Genomic DNA, 18514 nt, shown 5'->3' on the forward strand with positions numbered 1-18514 from the left:
TTGCAGAAAACTGCTGGAATAAAACTGAAGGTAGTTACAATTACTTATTGTATAAACCTTCTTACTTTAGTTATGCGAAATCAAGGCAGTTTGAGACTGATTCTCAACACCAGACTCTGGGATCAAATGGTGATAAAAAGAGCAAATAGAAAGAGTCTGTGCTTCACTGCAACAGACCAAGATGACCACTCTGTTCAAGTATTTCTAATACAGGTAAGCAAGAAATAACTCCCCCTGCCTCAAATCTCCGCATTTCCTTGAATTCTGGAGACTTGCTGAGGTTTTGGTTTTAGCAAATTGCCTTTTATTTTCTGTTAGGCTCTGCTTAGGGCTTAAAATATTTACCTGGCTTTTATTATGAAATGAATTAGCAATGATGTCCCCTGGTATTTCAGAAAAAGGTGTGAAGATGTGATTTGGCCTTAGGACAGACATTTCCAGACTCTGGTTCACATACCACGGATGGAATACGAATCAGTCCAGAGTCATATGCAGCAGTTAGTGCTCTGGACTTTGCCTCTTACAGAAACAACCCATTAAGAATTTCTATACAGGTAGTTACATCTGTGCAAAGCAGCAGCTTTCTGCTGTGGTTCTGGACAAAATGCTTATAATAACCCATCCAGACTAGCACCCCCATATTTCACTTCAGAGAGAACACAGATTTGTGACATGAATTTATATAAGACAATGCTCTTGGGAATCCTGGTTTTATCTGGCAAGGGCTTATAAGCTGAGAAGGGAAAGGTGGTGGACTTATTTTCAAATGAATAGCACATATAGGATTGATGTCCTGGGTTGGGAAGTGAGAACATCCATGTGAGTTTAAGGATGTGTGGAGTTTCCCCACCAAAACCTAACTAGGAAGGGTTCAGCCTACTGGGCAAGAATGGTAAATCACCACTTAGAGGAAGTGTTGGACTTTGTTCACATGCAAAACACCATGCATTATACATGTAAGCAGTGTAAATCTACCACTTTCAAAAAGGCACTGTGCCTGTGCTATGCAGCTGGTCTGCAAGTGAGGATTAGAAATTGCTCTAGCATACAGAGATATAAACATTCCTCAAATTCTGTCCTGGCACTTCTGGACAGTAAAAAAGCACATATCTTGGGAAACCAAGATATATGGCAGCTGTATGAGTGTGGTGAAGGGTGCAGGAAGCTACTTCTATAGTCATCACTGGAGCTTCTGGGATCCACTGCTGCAGATGGTACCCAACCCAACTAACACTGAGACCCTTGTGCATGGAAGGCAAAGTGATCAACCAGCAGGCACCACCAAAGCCTTGGCACATATGTCAGGCTGGTCTAGTAGTCAGTGGAGCCCACTCCTCCAAGGGACCAGCAGATTTAACTTTTTTACCCCTTTTTGATGTGAATGATTGAGACATTTTGTTCAGGGATATTATTCAAAGGCTTGCCATGAGTGAGGGAGAGTAGTTATATTATACTGAATACAAATCAGACAGTCCACAAGACTCCATTAAATTGATCCTGTGGCACTTACCTACCTTGAGCAGAGTGCTGACCCTGCCTCCTCCCCTCTGGTGGCACTGGAATCTTTACAGCTCTAAGTGAGACAAATCAGAGGACTGATCTAGTTGATTTTTTTTGTTGTTGTTGTTGAATCTGGTTTTAGGCTTGATTTTTTGATTCACCATGTAACCACACTAATTGTGGTACTGGCACAATGGAGAGGGTAGAAGTGAGGAGTTGGTGAGGTGATGGAGGTAAGTCCACCTCTTTTGGCAGCAGCCTGAGTTTATATTATATTAAAGTGACAATTGATCCTTGAATGAATAAGCTGAAAGCAACAGATAGAAATGATCGGACTGAGCCTTCTTCATATTTATCCTACATTTCTTGAAAAGTTGAGTTGTCCTGAGAGCTCAGATTTGTCCACTGAGAGTGGCATTTGCTGTTGAGACACCTGAACAACTCTGAATTGCTTTCTTCTTTGTCTGACTGTAGGAAGAGAACTATTAGCTGCTGCAACTCTGGGTAGCAGAGAAGATGACCCTGGACTGCTGCTGCTTTGCAATTTGCATAGCTTTTTCACCTGTACACGTTGAAAGTAGTCATTCCAATCCAAATCAGATATATTTCTTCCTATTGCCAGTTGATACAGATAGAAATAACTCCACATGATGCACAGAAGTGGAGAATTGGGCCACAAAAGACCATAAGCATTCAGTTACCCTCTAGTAAATGCTTTGCTTCGTAAGAACATAAGAAATACCCTACTGGATCAGAGCAATTGTCCATCTAGCCCAGTATTCTGCCAGTGCCAAAATGGAGCCCTATTTCGGGAGTGCAAGGAAGCATGGCCACCTTCTATGGTGCGTTCCCCTCATATTCCCCCAGCATCTGTAATTGTTGTATTAGGGATGTGAGAGCATACATCCCTACTTGTTTCCTTTAGTATCTATTTATGAAATGATTGCCCATGAATTCATCTAATTCATTTTTAGCCTTTATTATTTTATTTTTAGCCTATTACTTCTAGTTTATACTGTCTGCCCCCACAATCTCCTGAGGCAGTAGGTTTCAGAAGTTCATTACTCACTGTATACAGAAGTGCTTTTATGTTTTATACTGATCCCCTAGTACTTGCACAAAGTGTCCCCTCGTCTTTGTATTGTGAGGTTTGATGAACAACCATTCTGTGTTCAGTTTATCCACAATTTTTATGATTTTGTAAACCTTGGTTATACACTTTTCAGCCTTCTTTTCAGACTGAAGTTTCAACCTTTTTAGCCTCTCTCTTAAGGAGCTGCTCCATCCCCTTGATCATTTTAGGTGCCCTTCTCTATTCCTTCTTTAATTCTATTACATCCTTGAGATGTGATTACCAGTACTGAACAAAGCACTCAGGACATGGGTACTCTAAGGTTTTATGTTAAGCAAAATGTTGCCTTGTGTTCTCAGTACCCTTCTTGATGATGCCCAACTTCCAATCAGCTTTAGCAGCAGAGTTCATGGCATCTTTAATTTTTATAACCAAGAATAAAGTTTTTGTAGTTAAGTTTTAATTCTTATTTATTCTGTGAGCAGAAATGCAAATACATATATTAACATTTCAATGCTTTATTACTTCTAGAACCACATTCAGGAATTATCTGAACTATCAATTACTCAGTACAAACTGAGCCATTCTCCAGGAGAAATAATTGTTTTAAACCTTGTGTTTCTTATATCTATAAAGAAAACAATCAACAGCTACATGTTAATATATTGTAACATTCAGACCACTTAAAGAAACTTGACATTTTTTGAATTCAAATTTATTTTCTGAAACTATTAGATGTGAATCTTACATGTATTGCTTTGGTTAAAAAGGGCAAAATATTTAGAGCTCTTTCATTACTTTCAAAAACTTTTGAGTCAGCTTTTCTGTGATCAGCTGCAAAATAGTTAGAGTTTTATTTTGTTTAGTTTTGACTTTATGCATTTTATTTTCTGCAGGCAAGCTCAAAAGATGCTGGATACCTGTATGCAGCAATACATCACCGCCTTGTGGCATTGCGAAACTTTACTGAGCAAGAATCAGATGCTAATCAAATAGACACAGAGTCAGAAATAGCTTTTTATCCATTACACTGTGATAGTGATGATGAAGATGATGAAAAAATAACTCAAGCAAGCAGCAGTGGATCTGGTAAGCAGAAATTTTCCTGGAAATGCTGTGGTTCTTTGATGCTTTTTTTCTTTTAAGCAATGAAAATTTCACTACTTTTTTTTTTTTCATGATGACTCTAACTTTAATCAAAGATTCTGTCATAGATACTCTCTTCAACATAGATGAAGATAATTCCTTTTACTATTTTGGTTGACTATTGTCAACAGTGTGAAATTCTGCTAGATCAAGTATCTGCTCATCTCTATAGCGCTGGAATACTCTTGACAAAAGACTGAATGAGGGTTAAGAAATTTGAATATTGCCAAGCTTTACCTAAAGGCTTCTTCGGTAGAGTTCAGTAGAAATGACTGGAGGTGTTGAGATGGCAATTACTACCTGAATAAGTGAAAGCTGAATCCATTCACACCAGTGCTAAGGTAATTATTAATGCCTTCATGCATAATGTGCTTTCTAAAAAGAAAGTATTTATTATTCAATGGTTAACTTTGATTGCTGATTAGCTGTAACAACGACTTCACTAGGAAATTTGGGAGGCAAGATTTACATGCCACTTTTGACAGCTTACTTCAACATAACGTTAATGTAGGCTCCTCAAAGTAAAGAAAGCAACTAAAATGGGATGTAAGGGGACACGCTCCTAACTTAACCCTACTCTATAAGCTGTTAGTACAGCCTACATCAAGGCTGGGGTCAAGTTTGCAGAAAGCAAGGCATCCTAACAGTCAAAGTTAAAAGTTCTTCTATCTTCTGACTTAGCAGAAGGCATGACACACTTCAGGGTGAATTCACCCACTTGTACAAAACTGTTAGTGGGGGAACAGGAGTTGCCAATTACATTTTCTTTCCTCATAGGAGAACTAAGGCAGGCAGTTGATGCTTGTTGCATAAATTTCCCTCTTCAACTGAGTAACATACTGTCTTTATATTCTGCACTCTTCAGCAACTATTCAACAAGAATCAAGTCATGTACAAGTAACAGCTATGAGTGACTGTTTACTTAAGAAAACAAGCAAGCCTTTTTTCGCCTTTTGGCAAAAATATTACAGTTTACAGTATTTGTTCCCATGATCAGTGTTTAACTCCATTTCAGTAGCATTCCATTCTCTAAACAAAGCATGATGCTTTTATACAACATTTTCTCACAAATACCTTTTTTCTGTGCAACAAATGGAAAAATTGTTAGCTCTGAGAACTCCCAGAATTACTCCCAGAGTGTCAAACATTCCCTCTGTAATTCCTAAATAGTCTCTATTGACTTTATAGAGAGTTTCTGGTAACTTGAAAACTCTGGATGGTGCTTGATTCCCTTCCAAAATTACTGATGATGAGAACTCTTTGTTCTTTAAGAAAAAAATGAGGTGAAAGGGAATGTCAAAGCAGTGTAGGAGCATGTATTTACATGGTAAATATTTATTTTGATTTGTGAGACTTCTGATACAGATATTCAGATGTCAGCCAGCAAACACATTCTGAGATATGCGTGTCAGGTGCTGGTTTTTCCTGACCCATTAGTTTAAGCTTCTGTCTTTCATTTATGTCCAAATAGTTACTAACAGCAGTTCTACCATTTCCCTTTCAAGTGCTTTTTGGATGATCTCTAGCATTTCCTGCTTTATCTTGATCTCTTCTGTTATTCTCAGACCCATGCAGTTTTAATTTTACCTAATATCAGTTATTGGTATCCATATCCCACTTTATGTGCAGACATTCACATCTTAACAGTGTGCCTGTCCATGGAACTCCCTTTTCCAAAATAGACAGAGAAATATATCTCATGGGTTTGGACACGGTGAGGTCAATTTAAATATCAGCATAGACATATACATTTGAATGCAAGAGATCTGATCCTGCATGTTTAAGAACATTTAATCTTAATAGGTGCTGCTCAAAATCCTCTGTACATTTTCATTGAAGGATGTGTATAAATAAGCTTTCTTATTTTTACTGATGTTCCACTGAGTTCAGGAGGCTACCTCTCCTTCAAACTACTATAAATGTTAAGAGGAGTAAGTTCTCAATGACTGTTTCATTACAAGAAATACAATTAGAGCATATTCCTGCATTTTATCTCATTCCCTTCTACTCATTTTGTCTCAAAGAAACAATGACAGGTCTCCCTTTTTTTAATAAACAATTTCCTTCTTGTTAATTTTAACTAACATAGTTCCCTAGATTATGCTAGGCCAATTTTTGATGACAGTGTAAAAGACAAAAAACAAAAGATTAGAAGAATCTTTAGTACAAGAGACTGAAGAGGAAAACAAGGATGGTATATATAATAAGCAATGAAGTGGTTATGAATATTAACAAGATTCCATATATATGCAAGAAATATTTGTGAGATTTTTTTACACAAAATTCTTCACTCTAACATCCACAAGATGTTAATACAAGATGTTAATACCTGGATACTGTATAACATAGTAGAGGTATTTCTACCATCCTACAGGATTCAAGATAGACATCTATTCCAATATTTTTGAAATTTGTAGCAGAATTATTTTATTTTCAAATGAAGACATTATTTTCATAAGGTACATATGTACATGAGGTACATTAAGAATAAGTGTAGGTACCTGGTATTTTCATCAGATCATATTTTACCAGTTACAGCTTGGATACTCTCACCACCAAATTGCTCTATAAATTTAAGTGGAGAGAAACAGCAATTCATCCATCTTTAAGTAGGTTTCAAGAGTGGACTCTCTGGAAGTATTTGTCTTTTCCCACTGACTACAAAGTGAGCTGAGGGGATGAATTTAGACTAGACAGCAAACATCTAGATTGAACAAAGTTAGGCAAATCTCTTCTTCCATTTCCTTCATTGCTTATTTATTGCTCTGCTAAATATTGTAACTGTGTTTGCCTCCCAATTGTCTTTGTAATATCTAGATGAGGAAAGATTACCTGGAGAATTCTTTATGATAAATATGAAAAATTTTCTCACTAAATAATTTAACAAATAAAATTATGAAAAATGCTGATTTGGCAATGTGTGAATGGTTGGGGCTGGAACACTCCCTTCTGAGGGAAATGCCATTGACCTCAGACAATAGGGTGGCTCTTCCTTGTTGTTTTTGGTCTCCTTGGGGGAGAATGTAAACTTTGTCCTGTGCTGTATGGTGTATCTACTTTAACAAATAGAATGGAGAATTTCCCTTAGCCAGGCATACAGAAGAGCCCAGTAGGCAGAACAGTCTCCTGGTAGCAACTTGAACCCCAGCCCTGTGGATAAAGACCACCAAACATGTCTGTGTCCTAGAGGTGTTCCACAACAAGATAACATGCAGCCTGTTGTTACTTCCTCCTCCTCCTCCTTCACTAATAGATCTCTACCATCCATTAAAGATTTTTCTATATGGTGGCAGACCTGTATTGGGTACCTGAGCAGACACACTCTTGTGCCAGCTGTTTCTTAAACATCTTGACTATAGGTAGCTATAAATTCAGCATGTGGGAGTACTGAGTTGCTCTACTAATATGCCTAAATTCAATATACAGTTATTGGATAGACAGTTCTCTAAGTTAGACGCTGTATAACCCTTGCAGAGTGCCTACCTTTTTTCATTGGCAGCACACACAAGCGAGGCACCTATTGTCAGGCTAACAAAATCATCCTGCCAGATCACGGATCTGTGATTTAGAACCACAGCATCTAAGCTTTTTTCGTGTTTTCTTCATAGCCATTAAGAAGATTCTGTTCTTTCTCCAAAATGATGCATTTTGTTTACATTCAGAAACAGATGCTGTTTCCATGATGGTCATCAGAAATAGTAGAAGGTCCTTAAAGTGTTGTAACCCCATTCGTATTTATAAAGAACTGTTATTCTGTGAGACCCATAATGGCTTTGTTTCAGAAGGCAGCATGAAATATCAGTAGTAGCATAGCATGGGGCTATACACAGGATGATTCCTATGATTTCTATCATTTTCCCTTTTCTCTGATCTTGCAGAAATTCCTTTATGAGGATTTGTATCCTTGAGGGAGAACAGAGAGGCTGGGAAAGGTATATGAGAGGGACAAGGATAACAGTTGTGACTAGGCAAACAAACGTGTTATGCACTATGCCTTACTTTACACCTCACCATCAACTCTCTCTTAAACCTTCTCCTAACTTAATTCTGATTGAAGGATCATGATTTAGATATTCTCTCTTTTCTGGCATAGAGTTTCCTTTTGGGAGTTATTAGGCCGAATTCTAAGACGCTAGTGTCTAGGACCAGGCAATCCGAAGCAGCCTACCCACACATAACCATAAACCTAAAAGAAAACCACAGTGGGTGGAGACATAGTGTGTCCCGTGTGGATCCACCAAGAATTGCATGGATTTTTGAGACTACTGGTATTGAAAGCCAGACAATATCTCGTCATAGAAGTGCAACTTTTGTTTTCTTACAGAGAGCAATGGGAAGTTTACTGGTCCGCTATACGTGTAACTCCGATGTTGGCCTCATTAGGAGTCTTTGCTATATCCTGATGTTTACCAAGATTAAAAAAATCTGAAAGAGAGCTTGTTTTGCTTTTAAGTAAAATAGTTTAAAGTTCTTAAAAGGAGCTACTGTTCAGAAATGCCATAGAAACTCCTGAAAAACTGGTACCTTCTTTTGACATTCCTTGTCAATTACTCTCTTATTTAATTTCTTACCCAGTTTTAAAGTTAAGATTCCAAATCATAAATCTAACACACACAGACTTGATAGTGATTAAAAAAGCAGAGCTAGAAATAATCGTTTTGCCAAACATGGAGTTCAGGGTTCTGTTCTCTTTGCAGTGGATATCAGCAACATCTAAAACAGAGCAGAAAAGACAACACCCTGATTGGCTTAAAGAGCTGACATTGCTGGAAAGAGAGGAGGAGAAATCAGATTTAATGTTTTGGCAAATGAAAATCTTTTCAGTTCACCTGTAAGAGATTTTAAAACTTATAGTGTTTAGATGTGGCCAGATGATAGCAGCAATTTTTAAGCAGATACTGAGATACAGTGGTATGATGTGTCTGACATTAGTCATCTATATCTACTTTTTGCAGATTATTCATAGATACAGATTACCCACTACAAACACCCATTGGTACTTTATCATGGCCAATGAATTATTTAAAGATATGTTGGATTTCTCACAACTTACTGAGCACCTAAATATGATGTGATGTGATAAAAACATACCAAATTCTTAAGACAATGTTCCTCTTATGTTTTGTATCCCAGACACATTGTCCTATCTAGGCATCTGAATCCTGAAGTGCTTATGTATCTCTCTTTATTGACATGGAAAGGCACAAACCTCATTCACTATTCACATGCTCAAATGTCTGTTTGTGTATAATCCTGCGTTATCTAGTTAGATATTTATCTAAACCAGGAATTGATCATATCCAAACTTTAACCTACTACTTTGGTATTATGAAATGCCAATTTGTTTCAACATGTGAATACACTCAAATAAGCAAGGTTTTTAAAAACTCTGTTTCAGATCATTCTAGATGGAACCACAGGCAGCCCGTGGTCTGCTCATGACAGCTACCAGAGGTTACAACAGTGCAGCTGGGAGCTCATCTTCCTGAAATCTCTAAGCTGGCTCATCAGTCCCTGGAGGGAGGAAATCAGATGCATTTTACTTTATGACTTTCAAGCAAAGGTTAATTTTAGGGACAGCTTAAGTTTAATACATTGGAAAAGAACCTGAGATGCACTTTGAGGATTCCAGTCAGCATGCTTTGCACTGAGATGAGAATGACAGGATGGCTTCTAATATTCAAGAAGTGTTAAAAAGGCTTCAGGTTATAGAGTTAAATATATTTATAGGCATTATTAAAGTAAGGAATTTAATACTGAATTAATGTTCATTCATCATATTGATGGATAAAATCACATAACCATGAATAATAGTATACCTGAAGATATATTTGTTTTTTTGGTCTGTTATTTAAAACATACATTTTGAAGACTTTAAATTGAGTTTCACTGAAAACATTTAAAATTTTGTGGAAGCATTCAGCATCCTCTTCATCAGTACACACAAGAACTGTCAATGACAGTTCAGCATGAGCAAAGTCTATAGTAACCAGCCTTCATAATTAAACAAGTTTTTTTATTTTGAAAATATGTGGAGTTGTAGACTGGGTATAAAACTTTGTTAAAAGGTGAAGAACCAAGATCTGCTTTTACACCCTCACGCATCAGGAGAATTCAACATTAAGAACTGAAAGGCAGAAGTTCCAGGGGGCATCTGAGCTTTAAAATTTAAAAGTGTATCCATTTCCACTCATGAACACCTTCTTTGCTTGCACAAAACAAGCACTTGCACTGTTAATTGTCCATTTGATATATACAGATAAGTGCACATACAGTATAACTGGAGATCTCCATAAAAATTTATCTTAAATGTGTGAAATTAGCTAAGATTACTTCAGATTTATTTTTAGTTGTCAATATCCCTAAACAGCATCATATCTTGTAATGAGGTGAAGCTGTTACATGCCCTAATATGTGCAATACTACCAACAGTGCCAAAGACTCAATCACTTTGTAAAAGTGATTCCACAAGCTACTGTTCACCATCTAATCATTCCTATGAAGAATTAGAAAAATCAATTCTCTTTAATGCTACCTGTGAGCTAACAAAGTGCCAGATCCTTCATAAGCCCATGCACAATACAAAGACACCATTTAATGCTCTTCACTTTAAGATGATGTTTGTTTTCATTCTCCTGCACGCCTTCTGCTACTTTTTACAGTGCTGGTTACCAAATGCTATTTTCTTGTCATCCTCAGAGATGAAAAAATGTTCTAGAATATCTGAAGTTCTCTTCATTAAGGTAGTTGTAATGATTTCTGAACCTTCAAAGCCATGCTTGAAGAGTAAAATTAAAATTTAGTCTTCTCATCTGAACATATATAAGAAGTTGGAAGAATTCCAGATTCTTCCTGAATTTTCAGTGCCCTGCCAAAATTAGCATCTGGATTATGCTGAATCTTAAACAGCCTGCCAAAATTAGCACTTGTCTGACATTGATTTAGTACCTGGATGACAGTGAGCCTAAGTGGGACTGAGGTTTTGCCTGCAGGAAAAGGGAAGTGTTTCACAAGAGAACATCTGTCTCAAATAGTTAAGCTGGTATACAGCACTGGAATTCTGTGACTCTTCAGTCTACTGATATTCAAGTAGCCATAACAAAAATGTTCTTTTCATGACTAGCTGTACATTGTGTCCTTTGCTATCAGTCTCACTCCTGACCACAACTATGTTTGTATCACTGACCTCCGTATTTCATTGCTATAATTCATACTTAGGAACAAAGCTCCACGTTATAAAAACTTCCAACAGTTGTAAAACACGGCAGCCCTATGTATTTAGCAACAGGTCATGGTGAGAACTTTGCCCTGGAGCTCAGCTGGTTATGCACTGAACACAGAGTTTGATTTCAAAGTCTGCTCTGATAATCAAAGCCCTCCATGAAATAGGGTCCAAGTGCCTGAGAGACTGTCATGATAACCCACAACAGCTAAATTCTACTACAGCTCTAAAATCCTTCGCAAATGAAGGAGTTCCAGAGCAGGAGAGACAGAGCTTTGGCAGACACAGGACCTAAACTTTGAAATTTGCTGTCACAACATATAGAACAAGGCTTATGATCATCAGAAAAAAAATAAAAACTCTCCTTTGAGTTGCCTTTCCCCAAGATCACTATATGCACATGCAAGAAAATATGTACGTACACACACACACTTAAAAATGAAGCTGTATCTCCCAAAAGCTGAGGAGGAAAAGAGATGTTTAACTATTTTAATTATTTTGAAGAGTTTGGATGGTAATAGAGGCCATATAAATACATAGATGTGCAGACATATTTATGGTATGAATTTTTACTCTTGAGATCCCAACACATTATTTATTCTATTTAGTCTCATTGCACTAAAAATCATTGTTTTCAAAACTGAAGGTATGCTAATATGTAATATATTAAGTTGGTTTTGCTAATGTAAAGTTTGTCATTTTATGACAGCCAGAGCAACAAAACATTACTGTGCCCCCAAAATAAACCATTTTCTTATGCCTTTCAGTCTAATTAGATGTCTTTTTTTGTGTCACAGATATAGTTTCCTACAAGCAGTTCCTCCCATGCCCCAGTGTTTCTAGCCTGTTTTCCTAAGGAAACAAGATTTAAACAATTGTTTACTCTGTCCCTCTGTCTGTCCGACCCATGTTCAGCCCACCATTCAGTTTCAGACAAATTTGACGAGAGACAGAAATATTTGACAGGAGACAGCGCAAAAATAATTTCTTACAAGTTTTATGAAAATTTGCAGTTGTTGGGAGACTCAACTCGGATTAAAGTGTCCTTTGAGGAAAGAGCTTCAGGGTAAGCTCAATACTTTGTTTGAGGCTTTTGTGGCTGAGGGGCATGTTCCTAGTTCTGAACCAGCTGCAACATTTGCGGGGAGGGAGGACAGAGGAAAACCATGGCAGGATGGATAGCTGGCATTATTGTGGACTGGGGAGTGCAGTAGGGACATTTGGCTCAAATCCATATGAAACTAGACATTATTAGTTTTGGTGTTCATGGAGTGACCTGTTCTGCTTTTTTTCAGAAGATTTTTTTTTTATTTACAGAACATATCTTCTGCATCAAAATTTCTGTCAAATCCCAGTGATTAACCTGTATATATGAGCATGTAGGATTGGAAAGTCATAGGTATTAATAGAGGAATAATTTTCAAAAGAAGTGAAAATTAACAATTCCTAATATAAGGATATATATGCAGATATGTGACATTAAGATTATGAGTTTCTGACAAAAATTATTTGGATGGGATAACCTAAATTATTTATTCTACGGTCTGGAAGCGTTCATTTCAAAAATCTTTGTATCTCTTCCTAAATCTTGTCACTTTTTTAATGTTGTGATCTTTAATGACCTCTGAATCACAGAGTTCAGTAATGTCTCTAGTGAATGAACAAACACAGGGAAAATTGTTAGCACATTTGCTATCACTTCCAGTGCTACTGACAGACTGTAAAAAAATAAACTGGGATGGAAATAGCATCCTTTTTTCTGTAAGAGGTGGTTTTTAGATGACTTAACTTTCCAGCACGCTGGCAGGAAAATTTGGAATAAACACACATAGCCTATTCTATGGCAATTGTTTGTCTAAAAAGTGGAGTTCAGATTTCAGAGTCATATTCACAAGCATTAAATTCATTTTTAGAAAACAGTGTGTCTGTAGCTATTTCAGCATATTCAAATTGCTTCTGAAATGCTGAAGTCTGTTAGTCCACTTCAGGGATGATGTAGTTTACTTTGCATAAACAAAGACTGGGAAGAAAAGCAGACAAGTAAATTTTTGTTAATTAAGACATACTCTAGTGAAAGTGTGGACACGAAAGCTTGCCCTTTCTCTTAAGTGTTATAGAAAAACATTCAATAATTTGCATTCATAAGAATAACTGCATTTATTATTCTTGTTCTGAAACATCCTGCTCTTTGCGGGAATTTATAAAGCAAATTATATGAACCAACTACATAATCACTGCTGAGAGTACCTATATTGAAGCAAAATGCAAGCACACATGGATAGAATCTGGCCCCAGAAGTTCAATCAGAATATAACTGCTAATTTATTAATCTACCTGGACTGTAAGATTTTGATGTGTTGAACAAGTGATGTGTTCTCTAGGAGTTAGTCTGGAGTTTTCCTCTGAATAAGCAGAATTAACAACTGTGGTCAGTTGGGTTCACAGTCTGAGGACTCAGTTTCGTAAAACGTTACCTAGATGGTCTGTTTACCCCTTCCTCTGTGAATGCAACTAACACTGATAGCGTTATCATCTTCAATATAAAGATAACATTATCATTTTCAGGTATCAGTAGGAGTTAAGCACATATTAAGAAAGTCTAGAGATCATAAATGATTGGATAAGTTAATTGTACAAATGGTTATTAATTAAATAACAACAAGAAGTCATTACTCATAGACTTTAATAGGAGAGTGTAACTTCTGTAGAAATGAACAGTTGTCCTAGATTGTAATTGCAGTAGAACCAATATGCAAATTCTTTTGGATGAAAAAGGCTACGTTTGAAGAATGTTTATGTGAAACTGCTAGTACAGTCTTCCACTGCTGGAGTTTTGCAGCTAGTGTAACGACTTAGGAATAATTTAGTTTCTACATAGAAATGATTCCAGTTACATTGTTTTGGAAAATAAAAAAGAACATTTTAAGTTTATTATATAAGGGTTTTTTTTTAAGTCCATTATGTAGTTCGATGAACGCAGAACTAAGGCTGCTTGGTTTTCTGTGGGATTATGTCTTGACATTTACCTCACCTATTAATTCCTTGGTGTCTAAACTGGGTGTTATGCTGAAACTGCAGGTGCTAGTGAGGTGTCTTTTTTCATAAGGAGTTTAACAAGCTTTGAGTTCTCTGTCCCCTTGACAAATTTGATTGCAGGCAGCCAATGGATTAAACAGTTATTACTGTGGGAATTCACCCCTGCTCTGTATTCATATCCTAAGAATACCAGGCTTACACTTATTTATTTAATTCCCTATGAACAAACCTGTCCATAAGGCACTGGGTGTATTGCTCTGAAGTGATTTAAGATGTGGCATGGATACGTGTCATCATATATGTGGCAATCTATGAACATATTTCGAAGTGACTAGGTGTATCATTTGACAGATACTTGGGTCTTATTCACATAAATCCAAGCGTATGCTCACAGTAAAGGCTGTAGTAAGCGAGAGGCTGGGAAGTTTATATTGAAAATTTTGTGAGCAGTAGTAAGTAGCTCATCTACAAAGTAAGATGCAATCTGTAAGTAAGATTCCACAACATCTGTTCTATGTGTTATAGAAAGTTTGAATCTTTTTCCAAATACAAAATGGGGTATCAGAAGATCTGTGTGCTACACTTCAACTAACCTGTTAGAGACTTCCTTTGGGGATCTTGGATGAATCACTTGATGCTCTGGGTCTCAGCTCTGCTTCCAGAAAATGAAGATAATGCTATCATATGCTGTTTGAATTTACATTTTAAGATACATTTTTTCATATTTTATGCATATTAATTCAAAAGACCATAAGATGATAATTACCTGAGTAAAATACTGCTTCATATTCAAACCTGCAATAGTGGTTAAAGCAGATTTGTTTTGCAAACAAAGATCAAAACAGTTCAATATAAATAGGTAACTTGTGAAACACAGAATCATAGAGGAGTAATTCAATTGTCAAATAGGTTATAGAGTAGATACCCTTCAGAATAGAGCCATAAATTGTCTTACCTTTTCAAAACCCCTTCTATCCTTTTGGTCTCTGTGATCTGGTATTATCTACTGCTTTGTACAATGTTAAAGTTAATGGTTATACAGCATGAGACATTTTTTGGTTAGCAAGGGAATTAGTTATGTTTAATTACTATCTGGTCCATTTTATGGTAGTTTCCATCAAGGCTAGGCTAATCAGTAGACAGAAAACCTCCCACCTATCAGTAAAGACTGGATGGAGCTTTTGTTTTGTATTGTCATACCACTGTAGTAGAGTATGGCTGAATGGCTTTAGCTAGTCTGATCTCCTGACTCCCATATTTAAAAAAGGATTGTAGAAGACTGCTGCACTGACAGGTGAGAAGCAGATTCTTCGCCATCTCTCTACAGCAGTTCGGATGATAACTTCCCCCAGGGAAAGAACAGCAACAAGAGTAATTAGAAAAATATGAGTAAATGAAGCATTCAGTGTAGAAGTACTGTCTATTAAAGATAATACCTGAAAAGACAGTTATTAATTATATTTAAAACCCACCAGTATTTCCAAATAGCTTGCTTACAGTATTAAAGAGCAAAAGTAGCTCATGATTTGTAACTGCAGCTTTTTCCGAAGGCTTGCAAAATGCACTTGTCCCACTCATATGTATTCACAGAGCTGCTTCAACGCTGTTTTTTCCAAGCCCGTTGCTTTCACTGCGTTGCTTCTGCTTCCTCAGACATTGTGATAAATGTAATAAAGACTGGAGCAGTTATGAGTAAGAGGTGGACTTTCAAACAACGGGTTTCTGATCAGATCCTCACTAGATAGTCCTTTTTTAAACAAAGGACCTGTTGCTTTCCTAACTTTCCAAATCAGATATGTACCACCACAAGGAAGGCAGCTCTAAAGCGAAGAGTCTCCCTGAGGTCCGCCTCAGGATTTCAAGACCCTGTTCAGTACCAAGCCAGTGAGCTACAACAGTAACTGCCTTTATTTTACAAACTGTTAAAAAAGGAAGGGGCTGCGTGGTAGGACTTGAGGGGGATACAAGAGACAGTGCCATGTCGGCCCGGCAGCCGAGCGGGAACCCGCCGTGCACCGAGCGAGGGCGCCCAACCGCCCGCAACGGCCGTTGGGGCAGGAGCACGACACCTCGCACCCCGCCCCACCCGCTTCGCGGAACGGCAGAAACCCTTCAGGCGGGGCGGGGCGGGGCGGGGCGGGGGCAAGCGCATGCGCAGTCTCTGTTCCAAAAGGGCCGGTACTGGCCACGCGCTCTTTCCCCCCCATCTCTTCCTCGGGTCTGATCGGCTGGCCGGGAAGGGCGCATGCGCACGCCGCGCTGCCCCGTGGGCCGCGCCACTCCCCCGCGCGGGTGCCGGCGGGGCGTGCACGCGCGCGGCGCGCGGCTCCGCCGGGGGGGGGGTGTGTGTCGCGGCGCTCTTCCGCATTGGTCGAGGGCGGCGCCTGCGCGCGGGGAAGGGGCTGGGGCGCCGTGGCGCGGGCGCGCCATGTGTGCATAGCGCTGCCCGCGCGGGAGTAGCCTCAGTGCGGGGCGGCCGCCGCCGGGCAGCGCTGCTCCCCTCCCCTCCCCTCCCCTCCCCCGCGCCGGCCGCAGGCTCCTGGCCTGGGGGGGAGCGAGCCCGGGCATGTCCTCCTCTCGGGGCTTCCTCTACGGCTACTTCTGCCTCGCCAGCCGGGCGGCCGCCCGCCGTTCCCTACTGCTATGCCAGCGGGCGGCGGGGGCTTCCTCCGCCCTCCCCGGGCTGCTGCTGCTCGGCGGCGCCCGGCGGCGCCTCTACGCCTCCCGCGGGCTGAGCCCCGCCGCCCGGTGCGCGGCGGCAGGGCGGCGGGAGGGCGGCGGCCGAGCGGCGGCGGCCGGGCCGTGCGCGCCGAGGCGGCGGGGCTACGGCGGGCTCGGCGCGGCGGCGGCGGGCGGCGGGTTCCGGCCGGCGCGGGTGGCGGTGGTGGCCAAGACGACGCGGTACGAGTTCGAGCAGCAGCGGTATCGCTACGCCGGGCTCTCCGAGGAGGACCTCAAGCAGCTGGTGAGCGGCGACCCGGGTGCCGAGCGGGAGCGGGGCGGGCTGAAAGCCCGTGGCGGCCGGGGACGCCTCCCAGCGCCGTGAAGCCGGAGCTGAATTATTCATGAGGGGCTCCGAGGGGTGCTGGCCGGGCGGCGGCGGCGAGCCGGCCCCGGCGGGGCCCTGCGGCGAGGCGGCACGGCCCGCCGGGCCGTGAGGGAGCCGCCGTCCGCGGCCGCTCGGCGCTGCGAAGCGGCGTTTCGCCCCGACCGTTGGGGGAGGGAGGGGCGGGGCGGGGGGCCGCGGCCGTTGGCGCGGGGCGCGCGGCAGGTGCGGAGCCGTTGGCGCCCGGGACCCGTGGGCGCATCCCCTTTCTCCCGTGTGCTCTTCAAAGGCCGCCTTTAGGAGCGAGCGAGCGAGCAGCCCTTCCTGGTATGTCAGGCTGCTCTAGAGGGGGCAGGCGGTGCAGCCTAACCGCCCTGGTACGCATCCGTTACGAGTTACTCGAGGGATTTGTGTACCAAGTGCGCTTTGGTTTTATTTTGTGAGAAATTTCAGCAAGCTGCGAAAAGCAGTCTGTCTTGTAATCAACACTAGTACTTAGCAGGGACTCGCTCTCACGGAATCACGGAATCGCTGAGGTTGGAAGGGACCTCTGGAGATCATCTAGTCCAATCCCCTGCTCAAGCAGGGTCACCTAGAGCACGTTGCACAGGATTGCATCCAGGCGCGTTTTGAATATCTCCAGAGAAGGAGACTCCACCACCTCCTTTCTTCCTCCTTTGCTCCATCTCTTTACCTTGCTTTCTCACTTCATTCTTCAGTTTTTTCTAACAGCACTTCCAGCTAAACAGCCGAGTCTCTCATTCACATCCTTCTGTCATGCTGCAGCTTTCAGTACTCTTTTCCTTTGGTCTTTAAGAAACATTCAATTCCAAAACAGGTGGTTGTTCCATTAATAATAGCACATGAAGGAAAGCATCTCCGGACTTGTTATGTGCCTGCAGTAACTCCTACATCCTTGTCTTCATCTCTGCCAGGCTCAGTGCCCAGTGCTGTTGTCCACCACCAGCCTGATAGGAAACGGTACCTGCTGTGGTTATTTTGGCTACCAGCAGTCCGTGCAGAACAGATCACTGGGTCTGTCTAGCCTTTGATACTCGTACAGCAGGGAAATATTTCAGACCTTGATTTATTTGCTAAATTTGGATGAGACTTGCAAATGGATTTAATTTTGGGAGGGACAGATGATATGGTTGCACAGCCTTGCATCCTAAGGAGTTAGGGTAAAAAATACAGTATTTAAAATAAGATAACTCTTGCTTTTTACTTGCTTCTTCCTGAGTACTTCAACTGGTCATCGATCTCTTAAAGAATTCCTATCCAAACATTTTTGCATGTTTTTTAAAGCTTTTAAAGTGTTCAAATTTCATACCTCATCAAGTTTAATAAGGAAACTTACCAGCCTATGTTCTTACTTTCGCTTATGTACTGGTTAGTGTTTTTGAGTTGGCCCCATAAATTCTTTTGTATAGTGGCTTTGGAAAAGCACCTCCCCTTACAACTCATCTGCAAGACTTCTGTCTATATTTAAGTT

The 18514-nt window shown here is 40.5% G+C and overlaps 2 protein-coding genes across 4 annotated transcripts in view; both read left to right on the top strand.

Annotated features, from left to right (window-relative positions):
- The window catches only part of RANBP3L (RAN binding protein 3 like), a 34357-nt gene extending 24839 nt beyond the window's left edge, over window positions 1–9518 (top strand). The window contains exons 13-15 of the mRNA XM_013961024.2: window positions 71–213; window positions 3469–3661; window positions 9117–9518. Coding sequence (XP_013816478.2) covers window positions 71–213; window positions 3469–3661; window positions 9117–9160 — 380 coding nt within the window. The 3' untranslated portion in view covers window positions 9161–9518. The remainder of the gene's footprint in view (window positions 1–70; window positions 214–3468; window positions 3662–9116) is intronic.
- A 6864-nt stretch (window positions 9519–16382) lies between these two features.
- NADK2 (NAD kinase 2, mitochondrial) overlaps window positions 16383–18514 on the top strand; it is a 44724-nt gene continuing 42592 nt past the window's right edge. For all 3 annotated transcript variants that reach the window (XM_067316500.1, XM_067316498.1, XM_067316501.1), the window contains exon 1: window positions 16383–16941. In XM_067316500.1, the coding sequence (XP_067172601.1) occupies window positions 16543–16941 (399 nt within the window). In that variant the 5' untranslated portion in view covers window positions 16383–16542. The remainder of the gene's footprint in view (window positions 16942–18514) is intronic.

The sequence above is a fragment of the Apteryx mantelli genome, chromosome Z, assembly GCF_036417845.1.
Source record: "Apteryx mantelli isolate bAptMan1 chromosome Z, bAptMan1.hap1, whole genome shotgun sequence".
NCBI lineage: Eukaryota > Metazoa > Chordata > Aves > Apterygiformes > Apterygidae > Apteryx > Apteryx mantelli.